The 12292-nt window shown below is 44.5% G+C and overlaps 1 protein-coding gene across 1 annotated transcript; it reads left to right on the top strand.

Moving 5' to 3' along the window:
• Positions 1-2103: 2103 nt before the first annotated feature.
• snx15 (sorting nexin 15) lies at positions 2104-9908 on the top strand. The gene is made up of 8 exons (XM_012820645.3): positions 2104-2342; positions 2833-2868; positions 4270-4390; positions 5705-5820; positions 6357-6669; positions 7171-7332; positions 7847-8053; positions 8590-9908. The coding sequence occupies exons 1-8, from the start codon at positions 2238-2240 to the stop codon at positions 8718-8720; spliced, it is 1191 nt and encodes a 396-aa protein (XP_012676099.2). The 5' UTR covers positions 2104-2237; the 3' UTR covers positions 8721-9908.
• The last annotated feature ends 2384 nt before the right edge of the window (positions 9909-12292 follow it).

Genomic DNA, 12292 nt, shown 5'->3' with positions numbered 1-12292 from the left:
CACTGCACTGCTCCCTCTCACACATTCATCTCTCTCCTCTTGCCTCCTCTCCCCTTTTACGTTCTGTCTGTCTGTTCCTGGCTACCCCCTTTGAATATTCATCTCTCATTTCCAGTTGGAGCTAGGCAATGAAGCACTTGATCCCTTGTTTCTCTCTCTCTCTCTCTTTTTCTCTTTCTCTCTCACACACCCACCCACCCACCCCCCCACACACACACACACACACACACACACACACACACACACACACACACACACACACACACACACACAAAGAGAGACACACACACACACACACACACACACACAAACACACACACCCACACACTCACTCTCACTCTCACTCTCACTCTGCTATTCTCTCTCAGGACGGGAACAATGTAGGAGTGTTTTCCCGCGTGACAGAGCACAGAATGTTGGCCCCTGCGGCGACTCCGGTGAGGAGAATTTCAAATAGTTTGAGGGGCACCCGGGGCCATGGGGATTACAATCAGCGCCTCTCCTTTGGAGCCGCACTGCCCTCAGGCAGCGATTTTAGCATAGAGGGCCGGGAGGGCTGTTTCGTCTGCAGGTTCAATCCAAACGTTATTACTTCAGTTATTACTCACGATCCAGATTAAACACACAAACAACGGGAACATACACTGAGCACATAAACACACATGCAGTCACGGATATACGGGTGGCTAGACAGGGAGAGTATTATTCACTTGATATTTACTGCTTTAAGCGTTAATATCATAATCATCTTCATATATGCTTAAAAATATAAAAAAGATATAAAGTGGATGTACATTATCCCCAATTTCTTTACATACTCTCCCTACACCACGGCCTGCACAATGTATTAGGGGTCGTGTTAGCAGAGCATTATTAGGGGTCGTGTTAACAGAGCATTATTAGGGGTCGTGTTAGCAGAGCATTATTAGGGGTCGTGTTAACAGAGCATTATTAGGGGTCGTGTTAGCAGAGCATTATTAGGGGTCGTGTTAACAGAGCATTATTAGGGGTCGTGTTAGCAGAGCATTATTAGGGGTCGTGTAAACAGAGCATTATTAGGGGTCGTGTTAGCAGAGCAGCTGGTATGTGATGATGACCAACTGAGAAAGGTGGCTGCTACTGAAAGCCCATGAATTGTTGCCTTTTCCCCCCTCCTCTTTTGGGCCACTTTTTGTGGAGAGCTCCTCCCACCCTCCTCCTGAAAACCACCCCATTCCCATTCAGCACTCTCTCCTCTAAACTATAAAGGGCTCCTTGTGTACAGCATTTAGATGTTATAGTCGGCGGTGCCCTCTGTGGTCATTATTGAATACAGCATGTTTTGTACTTAGATGAGGGTGCCAACAATTCCCCATCTACATTAATACCGAGGTGCACAATGTGGTAAGTTTTAGCATTTTATTCTCATATTTGAAATATAGTTTTATGTTTTAGTTTCCATATATATGTATATATTTATACTTAATATACTATATTTTACTTAATATATGTGTATATATATATTAAGTAAAATTATGGAAGCGGCAACTGTGACATCATCACTACAGCAGACTTAAGAGTCTGATACGAACAGATACAAGATACATGTCAGTAGTAAACAACAAACAAATACTGCCAGGTGTGAGAGACAATAGACTCTCTTTTAGGGAAAATTACTTTTTGTTAAAAATCCCTTTGTATGGGGGGGGCTGTGGCACAAGCAAGTAGAGAGGGTCCCTCCCTCCTCAGAGGGCAACTGTTTACTCTCACTTACATACTAAAACTGAACTAATATTAATAAATACACTATGTGTACATACAGTGCTCTTGTGTATAAGCAAGTGTGTGTGTGGGTGGGAGACCTAAATTAAAGGGCTAAAATAAATTGCTAAAAATCGTGCAACAAGACATTTGAAATCTAACATTTATTGTTGAAATAATTATATAAACTAAATTAAACTAAACACAACTATTGTCACAACTAAATAAAATAAAAAAAAGTTTAGAGAAAACTTGGCTAAATGGCCTGCTGCCACATCTTTTGCAACCTGCAACCCACTTCACCCCAGACCTCACTATGCTTCGTTGTCTTTTAAAGGAGGCGTGGACTTCTGGATCTGCGCACGCGTTACTCCAAACAGGAAGTAACCCTGACAGAAACCCAAACACACGACCGGTGACAGTCAGCTACGGAGCACGCCTGTATGTCTGCCGTTGCTAACTCAATTATTATTATTCCATAATCTTATTAATGAACAATGTCCAGAAAGGCAAGGGCAAAGGAGGAGTATCACCGGTTCTTTTCCGTGACCGATACACGCACCCACGAGAAAGGACATACGGAATATAAAGTTTTGGCGAGGGTCAGTCCAGTCAATTAACGTTTACCTAGCTACATCATACTGCTAACATAACTGCACGATACCAATGATTATTTTGCTACAGTAGGCTAACTTGCTGATCAGTAACGTCTTGTTGGTGTTAGTGTTGCATTAAATACGGCAATCATGCAGCATGTCCTGATTTCTGTTGATGGTCAACTTAACCTATCAAGCAGGTTCTCAGGTTTATGACCCTGGAACCGGATGCAACTCTTGTCCCTTTCAGCTTGCATAATAAATCTTTCTTTTATTTTTGATGCATTTACATAGTAAATACTTAACCTTACATTAGCCTGCTGCTAAAATCTTAAGTCGGTCTTAATAACGTATTGTTCCCTAGCATGATTCGGTGCACCTCGTGATGCCTCGAGTTTGCCTCCCCCCGCTCCTTTATTGCTCAGTGGGGGGTGGGTCCGCATCCCCGTTAGAAGTTCCTCACACACTCTTAACTCTTCACCATCTCTGTCCACAGTTTGTGTCAAAGAGAAGGCCTGAAGATGTGAAAGAGGTATGTTAAAAGCATGTTGTATATCTATTTTACAAACTGTCTGTAGTGTTTTGTACATTAATCCAAAATAATTCACAGCAGAGTTATGACTTAAGGTTCAATTTGTCAGCTTGTGTTGATTAGAAATTCAAGGCTGGTGTCAACAAGCTGTACCCATGGGCAACGGAGTACATTTCCTGTAGATAGACTACAGTACACAACGGACTTTCACATCAGCCTATGTAGGTCAGAGAGGGATGTTCTGAATTATGAAAACTAAAGAATTGATATTATATTTATATTTTTTGAAAAGTGTGTGAAAGAAAAGCACACAGATACGGCAGTTTGTTCCAGTTGTTCCTTCTGGATCCTTCTGGAAGTATACTGCCAAAGGTTTTCATAAAATATGATATCAAGACTCCTATATTAGGCCTTTTTTAAAATAAAAAATAAGGTTATTATAGCTTTCAATTTTTTTTGATAATATGTTTGTATTCAATCAAATTTCCGTTTAGTTTTAATTAGACTCACCAGTGGTTTCATTAGTTTTGGTTTAGTTTTTATTTCATGGACTTTTCATTTCACAAAGCCAGGACTGTACGAACACCAGAGATTTTATGACCGCAAACACTGAACAGACAGCTAGAGGACTGTGAGGAGCAGTTTGCCGAATTTGACAGAAAGTGTATGGGATTAGATTAGCAGATAACACCATCAATACACATAAAAGGCAGAAACACAATTAAAGATTTCACCATTTGCTTCAATCTGACATGGATTTTCAGTCAACCCTACCCGTATAGTCGACCAAAACCCCCTAAAACCTCATGTGTGAATTTACAGGTCGTTAAAAACATTACATCACTCATACTCACTGTCTTTGTATTCCCGTCGATGGTTACGGTGAAAGTAAACTTTAAGATTTGGGGGATTTTTCCCTTTTTTTCAAAGCCACAGATGCTGTTTCCTGAATTTAGCATGCATTCACTTGTACCGTACCGCTTTCACTATTACATTTGAAATAGTCCCATACACGACTCACAGTTCTCCTCCCTGACATATCTGACTTCTTCACTTGATAATAACTACTACTACTTTCATTAGTTCACTAGTGTAGGTCCTTCTTAAGGTCCATCTTAAGGTTGTCAGCTATAGCTACACACTGTAGCGTACACAGAAGTGTGGGAGTAGGACACCCAGCGCCTTGAATAGATATGACGTCCGCCGTCTTGAAACAATAACGACAATCATTTTTTTGTCTTTTCTTATTTAAGTTTTTCAGCAATCATTCGTTTAGTATTAGCTTTACATTTTCTCAGGTAAATAATTCAATTTCAGTTTATGAAAGTGTCTCGAAACCATAACACTGATGAAGATGGTGATGATGATAAATTGAAAAGTACTTGCTGCGTTGATTGGCAGGTGGTGGTGTGGAGAAGGTACTCCGAACTGAAGAAGCTGCACGGGGAGCTGGCCTACACCCACAGGAACCTCTTCAGACGACAAGAGGAGTTTCCCCCCTTCCCCCGCGCGCAGGTTTTTGGTACGCCCCGCTGGATGTCCCATATATGTGTAGTGTAGAATGGTACGCCCCGCTGGATGGCGCATATATGTGTAGTGTAGAATGGTACGCCCCGCTGGATGGCGCATATATGTATAGTGTAGAAGGTTGAAATGTAGTTGTATGTACTGTTCCAAAACAACAACTCATAGGCCGTAATGCCAAATTCAAACACGTAATGATGTATAGGAGGAAAGTAAATCTCACCTGTTTTTAGAGAGACGCTAGGGACACTACCTCGTTGTTTTTCTTGACGAAGTTGTTCAGCTGTTAGCACAAAAAAATAACATGTAACAAGCTGCTGTCACTCAATTTTAGAGACCAGAGATTCAGGCGTTAAAGCTATTTTTGTGCATGTGGTTCAAATGGGTCATATGGTATAGGTTTGTCATGTACTATGACTCTCTTTTACAGTGTCTGTTCGAGCTATACTGATAAAGTGGTTAGAACTGTGCTTGCAAGTGCTGGCTATAAAAGAAATGGAGAGGAGGAAAAAAGAAAAGAGATTTGGTGACAAGTTGATTCTATAAACATCTGTGCTGCTTTAATCCATTCCCACTCTCTTTTCGATGTAATTATTGGAGATAATTGAATCTCCTGGATATTATTGGAGATAATTGAATCTCTTTATCCTCCGCGTTACACTTCCAGTGAGAAGCAGTAATAATAACTTGCATGCATGAATCATGATGTGTAAATAGAACTGACTTACCTTGCCTCTCTCTCTGTCCCTCTCCCCCTCCCTCTCTCCTTCTTTGTCCCTCTCCCCCTCCCTCTCTCCCTCTCGCTGTCCCTCTCTCCTCTGTACCTCTCCCCCTCCCTCTCTCCCTCTCTCTGTCCCTCTCCCCCTCCCTCTCTCCTTCTCTGTCCCTCTCTCCCTCCCTCTCTCCCTCTCTCTGTACCTCTCCCCCTCCCTCTCTCCCTCTCTCTGTCCCTCTCCCCCTCCCTCTCTCCTTCTCTGTCCCTCTCTCCCTCCCTCTCTCCCTCTCTCTGTCCCTCTCCCTCCCTCTCTCTGTCCCTCTCCCCTTCACTCTCTCCTTCTCTGTCCCTCTCCCCCTCCCTCTCTCTGTCCCTCTCCCCTCCCTCTCTCCTTCTCTGTCCCTCTCCCTCTCTCTGTCCCTCTCCCCCTCCCTCTCTCCTTCTCTCTGTCCCTCTCCCCCTCCCTCTCTCCTTCTCTCTGTCCCTCTCCCCCTCCCTCTCTCCCTCCCTCTGTCCCTCTCCCCCTCCCTCTCTCCTTCTCTCTGTCCCTCTCTCTCTCCCTCTCTCCCTCTCTCTCTCTCTCTCTCTCTCTCTCAGGGCGGTTTGATGAAGCTGTGATTGAGGAGAGGAGGAAGGCTGCTGAGTCCATGCTGCTTTTCACCACCAACATCCCAGCACTGTACAACAGCCCTCAGCTCAAAGAGTTTTTCAGGGTCAGCCTCTCTCTCTCTCTCTCTCTCTCTCTCTCTCTCGGCCTTCAGCCTTTCAATTCAGAGATAACTTTTTGTTGAGACACACGGACGGACACACATAGACTCTAAATGCAACACCCTTCAACTAAAACAAAACATACACACTGCCACAGCCGAAAGCTAAAACATCCTTTTCAGTGGCACAAGCACGAGGACATTACTCATCTTCTCCAATACACCTTTGCTATATACACTCACATCCTACTCCACCACAGTCAGCAGGAAGCCATCAAGGAGGTTGAATTCATTAAAGCACAAATGCACACTACCTGTCCAAACATACTGAATCCAGCCAGCCTCCATTAACTTTTCCATTTTCTGTCCAAGGAAAGGTGTTTCAAACCAGTGCTGGAATGTGATGGACCTGAGAGCTCAGGTCTGATTCTCATAGACATACTGTCGCTTCTACAACTCTTCCTTTCTCTTTCTTTCTCTCTCTCTCTCTCTCTCTCTCTCTCTCTCTCTCTCTCTCTCTCTCTCTGTGATCTGTTACTCAGGGTGGTGAGGTGACCAGGCCGCTGGATCCCTCCTCCGTCTCCTCCTCCACCGTCCTCCCCGCGCCTCTCATCCCCCTGCCCGAGGGCTCCCCTGCACTGCAGGCCGAGGAGGAGCAGGGCAGGGAGGCGCCCATCCAGCCCCAGGAGCTGGACTCCAATCTGGGCTCCGGGATAGGCGAGCCCGAGGTCGGGGTGGAGGCGTACGGAGAGATAGAGAGCGGTACGCTCCCGGCCTCCCCAGCCAAGGAAGTGGTGGAAATGCGCACAGAGAGTCCGGAGAACAACGGCACAGAAGAACCACCACCTGCCAGGGGTAAGGAAAGAAACCTCCACCTGTAATGAGACCCTCGACGGGCACTTTCATCTAAAGCACAGAGGGAGCAGAACTTTTGTTCTGATTAAGCCTGCGCTCTCTAGAAATGTCACAGTTTAGCCACAGATGATCAGTTCAATTATTTAGTGAGTTAAGAGGTAAGACGTTAGATAAGATAAACTTTTATTAAAAAAGTCAAAAGTTGGGGGCACTGTGGCGCGAGCCAATAAGCCCCCCATTTACGGGCTACAATGTCCGCGGGGACACAGGTTCGATTCCGGCCTGCTGTCGTTTCCCGATCCTCTCCCCACCTCTTCACTCCTCCTCACTTCCTGTCCAAAAATACTTCACTGTCCTATCCAAATAAAGGCTAAAAAGCCCATAAATAAATATTTAAGAAAAAGTCAAAAGTTGTTGACTCATGCAAATTTGTTTACCTCAGTAATATAAATACAATTTGTATAATTAATATGATTCTAACTCTGTTATTCACTCCTCCAGAGGCCTCGCCCCCACCACCCGCCTTGACCGCAGAGAAGCCGGACGATTCTCAGGAGGAATTCGATTTGCTCTTCGACTCGCCAGGGGAGGGGCCTGTTGACAACGCCCCGCCTCCCCTCTCTGACACTGACCTGGCCATCTTTGACCCATGTGCCAAAGAAGGTGCAATTCTTCCCCACATTTCCTGTTGTTGCTTAGGGCCACACCAAGGTCATCATTACATCTCTCACGTTACAATAGTGTTCAATACCTGCTTGTATTTCAAAGCAACACCTCAGATAATTGAATCATACAAATCAATAAACTCTCACAACAGTATGCAATTCCAATTATTAGCCAGTAGAGGGGGCATGTAGGTGATCTGAAATGTCCATGAACATATCCATATGATGTTGCCAGCTTATGGTGGGCATGATTAGATGAATAGCTTGTAGGAGAGTGCTGTTATTACGCACTGAGATTGCTCTCTTTCCATGACTGTCTGCCGTGTTTATCATCATGCCCAAGCTTTGATCTTAAAGGAAAGGGGAATGGGTGACAGAAACCTGGCAGCCATGTTTTAAACCTCTTAATGAAGACCAGCACTGTTTTACAGAGAAGAGACACAGCAGTGTATTTGTTCAAGGGGGGGTATCTCTGATAAGAGCACTGACAAAGTGTCTCTTCTTCCTCACAGACCTACCCCACGGTTTGGTCGACAACGCCGAGCTTCTCTCCGTACCTGTGGCCAATGAGAGCGGCGAAGCGGCCGGGGAGGCGGGATACCTGGCCCAGGCGGCCAATGAGCTGAACGCTGCCCTGGAGAGGGAGAAGGATGGGGACTTCAGCACGGCCATCCTGCAATACAGAACAGCGGTCGATATTCTGATCAAAGGTGTACACGGTGAGAGCGAGAGAAGAGAGAGAGAGAGGGAGGGAGAGAGAGAGGGAGAGAGAGAGAGAGAGAGAGAGAGAGAGAGAGAGAGGAGAGAGAGTGGGCGAACAGATGGCGTGGAATAGAAACGAGTGTGGAGGGCCTCTCAAGGGAACTCATTGTAGTGCCACTGCGCTGGTGGACGGATATGGACTCGTTATGTATTATTCCGTTGGAGAAAGAGAGGGTTTTGTTTAGCTCCGGTTTTAAATGTAATGTCACAGGCACGTACTAATAAGTCTGTTTCTTTTCAAATGTACCCTTTTTCTGCACTTCACTCTTTTCTTCACCACCCCTCACTCGTTTGTCCATGCCTGACCATCCCTCGTTCCCTACATGTGTCCAACTTCACTCTTGCCATCCATATCCTTCCATTACCCTTTGTCCGTTTTGTCCCCCCTTCAAAATGTTGCCCGTTCCTGGCCTCATATTGGGCTACTACTTACCTTGTCTGGATCATTATCACCATCATCTCTCTCTCTCTCTCTCTCTCTCCCCCCCGACAGGAGACCCAGACCCCCAGCGCAGGGACTCTGTGAAGAGGAGAACGGCTCAGTACCTGCAGCATGCAGAGACGCTACTCAACCTGCACTCCCCCAAACACACTCCCACACACACTCAGGACCAGGACACATAGAGCTGCTCCTCTCCAGACCCCACTTACGACCGTGGCACTCCAACACACACACACACTCACTCACCCACACACACACACACACACACACACACACTCTCTCTCTCACACACACACGTGTCTAGCTTTAAGCAAGAAGAGAAAAATTTGTCACATATGTATGTGAGATTAATCAGCTAGATTAATCAACGCCCATTAAATCAAGATTACAAAGCCCCTAAACACACACACACACACAACAAGCTCACACAACTTGGACATCTTTACACTCACAAGTCACTACACACACTTCAGATTACGCTCTGCTCGTCCGCCAAAGTGCATACACCCACACGATGATTCTCACACCCATACACTCGCTGCCTCTCAAACACACCTACCAACACTCACCTCATATACTCAGTAACATAAATATCACTATGCAGGCACCGTTAAGCCCAAGTGACTATTCCTTGTGCACAAAGAAAGACTTGAGTGGAATCAGTACTTTAAAAACTGAAAACATTTACTGTGACTTCCATACTCTGAAAATGCCTTACTAAGAGTGTCCTTCCAGCGTCTTAATTTATCTAAATCTTAATTTATATTCCCTTGTTAAATTCCTATACATTGTGTATAATGGCATTGTAAATACGTTCTCGTCTCTGTGCTGTAAGGTATTTTGTAAATAAGAGAAGTAGACTGGAATGATCAGAGGCTTTGTACCGTGCTTGCTGTTACTTTAATCTACCACAAGGTGTCTCTGTGGAACAAGTGCCTGTTTAGGCCAAATTAGTTCAGTTGTGATCAAGACATCAAAAATGGATGAATCCTCAGTGCCCTTCAAATCTACACTTAAGAGAGTACTTAGACACCTGAGCTACTATGCTGGCCCAGACAAAGTGGATAGATGGAAGGGTGGATGGGTGGATGGAGGCTGTTGATAGGAGCGATAACAGACCATAGCCCGGGAGGGAAAAAAGCGAAAAGAGGTGATTAGAGGATAAGCATGGATGATCTCTTCATTGTCTGCAGATGGAAAAAAAAAATCCCCTCCCTTTTTTCCTCACCTCCCACTGTCTTTTTTTCTGTTTTGTTTTGTTTTTCATGTATGTGTGTGTGCTTACATGTTTGTGTGTGTGTGTGTATATGTGCATGAGAGAGATGGAAAGAGTGCAGCCAGAGGAAGATAAAAGAGTTTGGAAACTGAAAGGGTTGTGTCTCTGTGTGTGTGTGTGTGTGTGTGTGTGTGTGTGTGTGTGTGTGTGTGTGTGTGTGTGTACGCGTGTGTGGTTTTGCTGTGTGGGCGTATGTGTGTATTTTTCGACCAGAGAGATGGAGAGTGAGAGAGAGAAAAAGGGAGGTGATGGTGGAGAGTGTTATGGCATTAGCATGCTGAGAGTGTCAGTGCTCAGTGTCCCTCTCTCACTCCCTCTCCATCCCTCGTTCCCCCACTCTCCTACCTCTCCCTCTCTTCGGTGTCCATGGCAATTATGCCATCAAAACACTCCAGTCAAAGAGGATAATTGCAACCTGAGTGTTGGAGAGAGAGAGAGTGAGAGACTGTGTGTGTGTGTGTGTGTGTGTGTGTGTGTGTGTGTGTGTGTGTGTGTGTGTGTGTGTGTGTGTGTGTGTGTGTGTGTGTGTGTGTGTGTGTGTGTGTACGTACGTGTGTGTGTGTGTGTGTGTGTGTACGTACGTGTGTGTACGCGCGAAGAGAGAGAAAGAGCACATTGTATGTATGATGCTGTTAAGAGTCTCCAGTCCTGGGCGACAGTCATTTTGGTCAGAGTTCAAAGAAGCTGTTTGCTCTCGTGAGAGTGCTCCAGGATCCTCCCTGATAAACCTGCACGCCATACATCAACTTTACACTCACACTCTCTCTCTCTCTCTCTCTCTCTCTCTCTCTCTTTCTCTCTCTTTCCTTCCCATTCTTTCACTCTTTCCCTCTGTCTGCTTCACACATGTAATCTAATAGACTAGTTAAAATCCTTAAGTATTTTTTTTTTTTCATTCTGAAATGCATACACAAGACAGATGACATCCATCTATCCATCCATTATAACTCACACCCAAATGGAAGCCTTTTTTTGAGCATCAAATAAAAATCTACAATATACATTTACTTAATGCATACACATACAGCACAGGCCCTATGGAGTATCACAGGTGTAAGAGTGTATTATATGCATTTTAAACATAGCTATACTATGGAAAAATGTAGTATTGTTCAGCCTAACAAAATATATAAAATAATACAAAAGTATACAAAGAACCCGGAGGCAACTATGCACGGTATATGCCACTTTCATATGTATATATAGGTTCCATATTTCCATAAATATATATGTGGAGATGCCATTATTTGTATGTCTTTTGTTAGCAAGCTAATAGGTAACTGTATATATGTTTGAAAACATACACAGATCTGACTTTGCACACATCACAGATGTGAACTGACTCCATTCCCATGTTGTATTCATTTGATTTCCTGGTAATGTGAGCTAAAAGCACGCATGCTCATGAAATGTATTTACAGTGCCTTCCACGCTCTCTTGTTCAACCATCAACCATCCTTTTTTTCTGCCATTCTCTTCTCTTCACCCTTGCCCTCAATCACTTTTTTATCTCTATAGCTCTCTGCCTCCCTTTCTCTGTCACCTTGCCCAAGGCTGTTTGAGTTGCCTACTCTCTCTCTCTCTCTCTCTCTCTCGCTCTCTCTCTCTCTCTCTCTCTCTCTCTCTCTCCCTCCCTTACACACATACACACACACACACACACACACTTCCTCTAACATGAAATCAATGGACAAACACTTTTGCTGCCCATCGATCCCTTCAACACTCTCTCTCTCTCTCTTTCTCTGGCCATTCCTATCCCTCCCTTTATCCCCTTTTCCCCCTACTGTTCAGTCCTTCCCTCTTGGGTGCCAGTTTTTTTTTATTCCAGACACATTTTGAATCGCTTAAAAATGCCAAATCGTTACTCATAAAAATTAGACATTTTGTGAAATGTGAAAGTATCATCAGCCTGGGGCTCCATCACAGCGTGTCATGGCCATATGCAGATGAAAACCTTAGATGGTTGGTCTCACGAAAAACGAATGATTGATAATAATTATTTGTTTCACAAAATTGGGCCTTTATATTCTTAAATGTTCCTCAGATGCAAATAATCAGTGTGTGTACCTTGCTCTTTTGAAAGGTAACCGGTTTCCAGTCATGGAATGGCCTGTCTGGCTACCTGCATGTAGTCATGGTTTTGCCAAGGTTGATTTAGAGAGTGGGCTACATCCCCAAAAAAGGACAACAGAAGATTTGTGTTCTCAGCAGCTGAAGTTCCTGTCACAGTTTCCCCTTACACGAATGAGTGACGAATAGATGGAGAGAGAACATTTGTATGGGGGGATAGGCTACATTTTGCAGTGCCCGTTCAACCTTCAGACTGTCTCTGTCCATTTACATGTTAGTTTATCCAGATTCCCAGTTGTCAGCTCTCTGTCGCTTTATTAAACAGGCTTTGTTACATCTCTTGTTTCCATAACAACGACGACCTCTTGGCTATCGCAGGTTGGTTGTTTTCCGAGGGGGTAGCTG

This window comes from Clupea harengus, chromosome 18 (genome assembly GCF_900700415.2).
Source record: "Clupea harengus chromosome 18, Ch_v2.0.2, whole genome shotgun sequence".
NCBI classification, from domain to species: Eukaryota; Metazoa; Chordata; class Actinopteri; order Clupeiformes; family Clupeidae; genus Clupea; species Clupea harengus.
Note: the sequence above shows the minus strand (reverse complement) of the source record. Positions and strands in the feature narration are given on the sequence as shown.

Excerpts from the sequence above, each read along its gene's own strand:
- snx15 (XM_012820645.3), top strand. The coding sequence starts at position 2,238 with ATGTCCAGAAAGGCAAGGGCAAAGGAGGAGTATCACCGGTTCTTTTCC. Across the intron at positions 2,343-2,832 it reads AATATAAAGTTTTGGCGAGG|TTTGTGTCAAAGAGAAGGCC; the intron begins GTCAGTCCAGTC and ends CTCTGTCCACAG. Across the intron at positions 2,869-4,269 it reads GGCCTGAAGATGTGAAAGAG|GTGGTGGTGTGGAGAAGGTA; the intron begins GTATGTTAAAAG and ends GTTGATTGGCAG.